Here is an 8,313-nt window from a genome sequence, read left to right as displayed (position 1 = left end):
AGTCTGAACAAATAATCCAAAGTAACGTTGCTTAGTCTTAGAAAATTAAGTCCACTATTTGTTAACATTCATTTATTTCAGATCAGTGCATTAAAATGCTTAACAGAAAAAATGAGTAACAAAGAAAGCATGACCTCACTTGTTAGAGTCATTCATCTTTCAATATTACTGCATGACACAGGATTCCCCAATCTTACCCATTCCTCATTTTGGTCTGAGTTTCGTTTGTTTTATCTTAAGTTTTCATGATTTAACTATTACCTATTCATCACTGGGAAACCTTGCACTAAATGACAGCACACAAAAAAAAAAAAAAAATACTTGGTCTGTATATTTACAGCTTTCTGATAAATCAACAGAAGATGATTTAGTAAACTCGCCAGTTCCACAAGACAACTGCGGGATCTCAACTAAATTATTTACAAGGCTCATTAAAAATGAGGGAAACATACATTATTTGATATCAGAACATTAAATGTGACTGCCTTCATTTTTGTTTTCTGACATTGGTTCGAAATAACACCTCAAACATATTGTTCACAGCACAAAAAGGATCTACTGATTGGTTGCTGACCACACTTCACTTGGGATGAGAGCACATGACTGCATTAATGGACAGGCAACTAATAAAAAATATCTTATTGCTGTCTGCTGGGAGAAATGCATATGGCTGTTTATATTCAAGTGAATTTCAAATGTACAATCTTCAGTGCTGATTGAACATTCACAGAATGTAGAGAAGAGTTAGGAATCACATACTTGTTCTGTTATTGGCTACATTCAGAATAGCATACTATTGCTACATTATATGTGTATATTGTGCACAATATGCATAGAATACCCAGATGACCTATACCGTATAATGCCAAATTTACACTGCAAAGGCAGCATTGAGGTGCTTCTGAGGTGGCATAGAGGTGTCTTTACACAAACTGTTTGATGCAGCTCATAGGTGCCATGAATGCTTTTACACTAAAATTACAACTGTATACGTTTATACTATGGGCTGAGGTGCGTCAGAGCAGGCATAATTTAGTCTGGCTTTCATTCTGCATTACATATTTAAACAGAATTTTGAGCAGCCTTAATTTAGCTGTGTAAAGACGCATAAAAACAGCTTTTCACGCAAAGCACTGAATCTCACGATGCAATGTGCTTGACCTTGCAAGTAACATTTCTTGATTCATTTAATTTTAAAAATGCAAATTTGTCAATTTACCATAAAATCATTTTTAAAGTGTGGAATAATTACAGTTGATTCAAATGACAGTATGCAGTATATACTGCCCAGTATTTATTAAGCAGTAAGTTATTATTCAATTCAAAACAGACGTTTTATTGCAATTTTAACCTGAATATTTGTGGCCATATTGACCCACAGATGACTATTTTCTGCTAAACTAGGCCTTATATAACTGGACTAACCTTCACAGCTTTTATTCAGTCTCAAAAACACTTTCAATGTCACTTCAAATCTAATATACAACTTAGCAGTTTGATTTGCTCTTGTGAGACATGACAAAGGCTAAATAAATTTCTATATTCTACAAGGGTTCCCACACTTTTTGACAAATGAGATTCCCTCACTTTTCCTTTAGTCCAAGATTACTGGATAAAGATATTTAAACAGTTTAGAGCTGAGCATAACTGAATTAATATGCAATGAAGAGAATTACACAACATCCAACAACTTCCAACTCAGCCTTAAAATACATGGATCCTTTAAAATTTTACATGATCGTGGGAACATCCTTTATCTTTTTTAATCAAAGACTCTTGGTAGCCTACGCAAAATGTGCATGCCTGCCAACTACATTCTTGCACAGTAATAACAGGTCCATCACATAGCAACGTCTAGAGGCTGACGCACAAAGGAGTTTTCTTAAACGACTTGTCAAAACAAGCAAGGGGTCATAGTCTGGATAATGCAAAACACATGACATTCGAAGTTGAAAGTGATCAAATCAGCAGAAATGGCTTTCTAAAGAGCAGTTAATAAAAACTGAATGAAGATGAGGTAAATTGCAGTTTTGGGACATTACAAGGTATCCTTAACTTCTGCCTGCCCACAGGCTCGTGATATATTCCACAACAGACACAATATTCCAGAGGTTATGAAGGCAACGTGCCTTTTTTCCGCATTCTGGTTATATTGTGCTTTGAGACAGATTAGTGGCATAAATACAGTTTAATTCACATACTACAGACATATTGCACACATGCACACACGCTCACAGTATAGAAGACTTGCTGCCGAGGATCTTAACTCCAAAATAAAATATACCAGTAACTGAAGAGGGAATAAAAGTGCTTTGCCACAAGAGAACCTCCTCCATATATTACAAACATATCTTGCAATGGTCAGCCAAATAGAAGCATTCAAGCTGTTTCCAGTAAAGTTTCCCCCTCATGATCCTCTAGGCCTGCTAAAACCATTACATGTATTGTTTGTTGTATTACAGAATATTATAGCTGTAACTATCCTTCATGGACGTCCAATTGCACCCATGTGTCGTGACTAAGTGAATAAACATGACCTAAACTACACAATCCTAAACTCAATGGCTCAGATTTCTCAGTAACATCTTAGACATTTGCGGCTTTGCGTGATTTTCAAAACGAGTCACTATTTCTATTATGGCATTCACGTGTTATCAAAAGACGCTCTACTCAAAAGTTGATCATTCTATTCTCTGCCAAAAGGTAATGTAGAGAATTTCTTTACATGCTCTAACAGTAATGTGGTTAAAAAGAAAATCAAATGCCCATTTTTTAAAGATTCCTATACACTAGCTGTCATCCTAGTAATGTGTTTGTTAAAACTGAAATTGACCTCATAAAGAGTGACATTCATGTACTGATTTGAGTTAAAAACTGACAGCATATAAACATTGAGAGCTGAAAACCAAGGGCTTTCACTGGCAGAACTGGGTACAGTATTTTGTGAATGGAAGTTTCTAGTAAATGAAAGGGCTGACAGAACTGCTCAATGCATAAGTGGAGGGTTTTACAGTCAAGGGAAGACTAACTTAAGTCTAGTATGAGGCGTTTGGTGAAGGCACTTCCAGGTAAAGCTTTCCTTAGAATAGCACCTTTGACAGTCATGAGTAGCCAGTAAAAAGCCCTTGAGTGGGGAGGAAAGCCACGCTGCTGTGTTGATGGTCCTAATGTCTCACAGCAGACTGAAACCCAGAATGTAATGCAGGAGTTTGTTCCTGTTGGCCTGAGGTAAAAACGTGCTGCTCAGCTCCAGACAGCACACACCACCCTCTCGTCTCTCTTTAAGCACCTATGAAGCACAAAAAACAAGTTAAATTCAGTACTTCCACAGGAAGTTCTTCAGACAGGAAAAAGGAAAAGAATATTAAGCACACATTCATTTTCTTGTTTTAAATAATTTAGACCAGTGGATTTCTTTCCTTTTCTGTCTTTAGAGATGCAACAATGTTATTTTCATGTTACGGCTAATGACCAATAAATGGCTTTTAATATCTCACAAATAAGTTACTTTTAAATGCTAGAAGTGGTGTTGTAGTATTTACTATTATAACATTTATAATATTTTGAATTAGATTTTATTTGTATATTTTCATATTTTTTTATCTTAGTAAATTTCTTAAGTGCTTATTTTTATCAGTTTTTTTATATATTTATATTTAGCCTTTTAGTAAATTTATTACTTAATTTTAAACTTAATTTCAATTCACTTTTCTAATTTTCTAATTTCATTTTATTTTATTTTAGCTTTATTGATTATTTATATATCTTTCAGTTTTCATTTTCACTTGCAGTTTTGTTAAATATAAAAAAATAAAGAAATGAGAAAAAAGAAATGAAATGAGAAAAAAGGAAAGAACACTGCAGGTTAACATTGTTCTGTACACTTTGCAATAAAGGCCTACAAAAACATTTTAAACATAGAAAATGGCTTTTAAAATATTCAAAGATAAATTAATAAAATTAACTTCAATATTTACAAGGGTTAGTTCAAAATAATTTATTGACTCTCATATGTTGTTTAATTTTTTACAATTTTTTTTTTATCTATGAAACAAAAGAAAAAAACGAGACAATATATTTTAAAACTTTAAATAAACTGCCTAAGTATTAAAAAAAGCAGCCCATACAGCATTTTCTGAAAGTCATGGCTTTGTTGACTGCATTGATGATGCAAGAAGTGGAAAATAAGAAACGTACATTGCCTCATTTAAACATGAGGAAAAAAACTGAGTAAGCAGCCCACAATTCATGCCCACTTACAGGCTTTATTATTATTTATAGTTTAGACCTTTTAAGCAAATGTCACATGACTGTGCTCTCACCCCCAGCTCTTTAAATGTTCTCACTGTATTCTTTACGAGGTAGTGTGTGGCACTCTCTCCTAAAAAACAAAGAAAAACACACACAACAATGTCATCAATATCAATACATACAATACGTTCATACATAGAAACTTTTCATGTAAGATAATAACTCAAAGAGTTTAACATATACGAAGATATGAACTAACCACGAATACAGGACAAGAATGAGTAAATGACAAAATAGATAAAAATAACTTCATCAAAAGATAAACATGACAGTTCAGGGAAAGAAAAATTAAGGGGAATAATATATTTTGGGTTTTATTTAAGGTGGGAGAGGAAAAACATGCTCAAAAGAAATGGAAAGTGCCAGTGGCTCACCATATGCAGCCACTCCTCTCTCGGTGCGCGTCAGCAGATACTTGAAGAGCTTATGCGTGTACTCTCTCTCTGACATGGGCGAACTCAGGCTGTGTACAAAGATAGCTGCACCACTGTAGGCCTCCAGCACCGGAGTGAGAATCCTCTGCAGAAAAGTATAAAATTCCTGGTGCTCAGCTGATGGGCTTACCTAAAATAAAATAAAGCATGATAGGTTTCAACATTATGTAATGGCAATATTTAGTAGCTTTGTAGTGGGCTATTGGAGCATCATGCTACAAAGGAATGTTTGTTTTTTTCACTTTCATAAATTGTCATGCTTTTTATAGCTTTAGTGTGAAGAATGATCTCATTCTTGGCTAAATAGAACTTTTGTTCTTCTATTTGTCTTAAACAACTCTCACAGGTAAGACAGATAGACAGACCTTCAGGTAACGGTCTCTTTGTTCATCTCCAAAGTCACTGTCTTCATCTTCTTCATCACTTCGCCAAGCAAGAGCCTCTGGAAACTTCTTGGGCCAAGGCTCCTCAGAAGGGCTCAACTCCTCCTGGTCCTCCTGAAGAACATAAAGATGAATTTAAGAACCATTTTTCAGTATTGTTAACCATTTTTAATTATTTTTCTATATTTACTACTGATTATTGTTAATTAATGACTGACCTACATTATTATTACTATTATTAGGGCCTGCCCTAATAGCCGACGAGCTGTTGACAACTTTTATTAGTCACAGAAGAAAAAAACAAGTAAAAATCCACAGGACGTGGCGAAGTCACAGAGTAGATGGCTGGTCTATGTGGTATTACAGTACATCACGTACGCTCACCTATCATTCATCGACCTCATGTGAACCAAGCCACAAAACCAGTCTTAAGCAGCACAGGTATATTTGCAGCAGTAGCCAATAATACATTGTGCGAGTCAAAATTATTGATTTTTCTTTTATGCCATGTTGGTCTATGAAGATATTTTGTAAATATATCAAAACTTAATTTTTGATTAGTAATATGCATTGCTAAGGACTTCATTTGGACAACTTTAAAAGCGATTTTCTCAATATTTAGATTTTTTTGCACCCTCAGATTCCAGATTTTCAAATAGTTGCATCTCGATCAAATATTGTCCTATCCTAACAAATCATACATTAAATGGAAAGCTAATTTATTCAGCTAATGGAAATTGGAATGGCTAATTTGGAAAGCTAATTTATTTATGATGTATACATCTCAATTTCAAAAAATTGACCCTTATGACTGGTTTTGTGGTCCAGGGTCACATACCGTATATGGCTTATAATCTGAAACACGTAAGTGGTAACAACTTTACATGGCTGCTCAATCTAATGTTAACCTTGAAAAATATGCGCTATTCAAGTGTCTATGCAGAGTGTGGAAGCTTAATAGTAACGTGTATGTAAAATGATGTAATGAAGTAAATCTGGTATCTACAATATACTTTCAACTCTCCTCATTCAGAAAGTCAGTAATGAATTGAAAACTGCAATAATGAGATCATAGAATCTTCAGGAATCCACCTAAAATCCAGTCATGTCATTAGAATAAGTCAACAGCGGAGGGAAAATTATTTGATCCCCTGCTGATTTTGTTTGTTTGCCCACCGACAAAGAAATGATCAGCCTATAATTTTAATGGTAGGTTTATTTGAACAGTGAGAGACAGAACAACAACAAAAAAAATTTAGTCCAGGAAAACGCATTTCAAAAAAGTTATAAATTGATTTGCAAATTGAGTCAAATAAGTATATGATCCCCTATCAATCAGCAAGATTTCTGGCTCCCAGGTGTCTTTTATACAGGTAAGGAGCTGTGATTAGGAGCACTCTCTTAAAAGGCAGCTGTGCAAGGATATCAGGGACAAGATTGTAGATCTACACAAGCAGGGCTCCCACTCTTTTTCAGAGTTCATATTCCAGGACTTTCCCAGGACATTTCAAATTTCATTACGATGGGAATAAAAGACATGGATAACATATTCATGGCCTAAAGTAATATATTCTTCCCTCCAGAAGTCTTTAAAAAACATACACATTATGGCTATGACTTAACTATAAAATCAGAACTGCACTGAATAAGCGCACATTGCCTCTTCATTTGTATTTGACACTTGAAAAGCTGACTGACTGACACTTTCTACATCTACAGTGGTTGTTTGTAGGTCTTTGTTAGTTTGTCCGCAAATGTCCTGTCCCTTGTTTTCAGAAGCCCCTTCCCTGAGAAAATTTGTAATTTTTGTCTCTTTTTTCATTTGTGCAGCAACTTTTATATGGCCTTGCCCTCGTTCATGACTCTTTAGTGCTGACAGACCCATGTTACCGACATCAAAGGATTTCCTGCAAAACTTGCAATATGCCCTTTGCACATCTCCTGATACTTCTCCTAGCCAGTCCCTGAACTGGGGATCTTCTTTCCATTCCTTCTTAAACTTGCACTGTCTCCCTGACATTTGTGTTGCTTATTTCTGTAATTCAAGATCAGAAATGTTACAGATGCAATGAATAGCCATTACATGCTCTAGTATCTTTATTTGTATTACCATCTCTTTTTACATCCCTCCTTGTTCTTAATTTGTCTTAATTTACTGTAAATGTTATTGACAGTATTCAGTCATTAGGGGTTAAATGGATCGTAGTTGATCAATAATCCATATTTATCACGAATTTAATGTTTTAAAATAAAATTGAATAGTAAGTGAAAAGAACACTTTAAAAATTACACTAAAATCACCAGTAGGTGGCAGCAAATAACAGTCTTAATAAGTGAGTCACCAGAGTAATTCTTATTAAACGATTCATTCAAAATGCTTATTCATTTAAGAATGAAGCAAATCAAGGTCTTTATGAATGGTTCATTGAATCGCTTTCTCAAATGATTCATTGGGCAACGAAACACTAAGTAAGCGGTTTTCATTCACATAAGAAATAAATAAACGATGTGAAAGAGGAAGGAGTTTGTTCTTCGCGCGCTGTCTGAAATGCCTCTCTCTGTGTGTGTCCAAAGAAAACATTGAGCAAGTAATGTTACCGAATTATTTCACCACTTCTCACGATGGAATCGTTTGAAATTGCTTGAGCGTGTAAACGAGCAAGACAAAACATGTAAGTTACAACTGATAAACTTTTACTCTGTGATGGTTAAATTTTATAACTAATCCGCAAACCGGTGCGGACTGTTTCCGTATGGATCACGGAACTACGATCCATTTAACCCCTATTAACAAGACTAGCTACGTGCTTACCAGACAACATTTGCTGAAAACGTTCGAGCACTTAGTTTCTAGCAAGCACCTGCAACCGCCAACACAAGACAGCGTCACTACGTCACAGCTAGATTACTCACGTGTCAAAACTCTGCGTCCCTGAACAGAGCGCTTTCTGTTACTAACGTTAATTGTTTTAGACCATTTGTAAACTGTTCTGCAATGACCAAGGACATTAAAATAATAATAATAATTTTCCAGGACAACAAGATTTTTTTCCAGGACAATTTATGTTTTCTCTCATTTTCCATGTGTTTTCCAGGACTGGAAAATTGGTCATTCATTTTCCAGGATTTCCAGGTTTTCCAGGACGCGTGGGAACCCTGACAAGGCTGGAATGGGCTACAAGACC

At 35.2% G+C, this 8,313-nt stretch overlaps 1 protein-coding gene across 2 annotated transcripts in view; it reads right to left on the bottom strand.

Annotated features, from left to right (window-relative positions):
- Window positions 1-1,260: 1,260 nt before the first annotated feature.
- Window positions 1,261-8,313, bottom strand: part of LOC306857604 (glycerol-3-phosphate acyltransferase 1, mitochondrial-like) — a 30,974-nt gene continuing 23,921 nt past the window's right edge. For both annotated transcript variants that reach the window (XM_079397624.1, XM_079397625.1), the window contains exons 18-21: window positions 5,111-5,242; window positions 4,686-4,875; window positions 4,323-4,381; window positions 1,261-3,289 (exon numbers count right to left, since the gene is read on the bottom strand). In XM_079397624.1, the coding sequence (XP_079253750.1) occupies window positions 3,173-3,289; window positions 4,323-4,381; window positions 4,686-4,875; window positions 5,111-5,242 (498 nt within the window). In that variant the 3' untranslated portion in view covers window positions 1,261-3,172. The remainder of the gene's footprint in view (window positions 3,290-4,322; window positions 4,382-4,685; window positions 4,876-5,110; window positions 5,243-8,313) is intronic.

This window comes from Barbus barbus (genome assembly GCF_936440315.1).
Source record: "Barbus barbus genome assembly, chromosome: 38".
Taxonomy (NCBI): Eukaryota; Metazoa; Chordata; class Actinopteri; order Cypriniformes; family Cyprinidae; genus Barbus; species Barbus barbus.
Note: the sequence above shows the minus strand (reverse complement) of the source record. Positions and strands in the feature narration are given on the sequence as shown.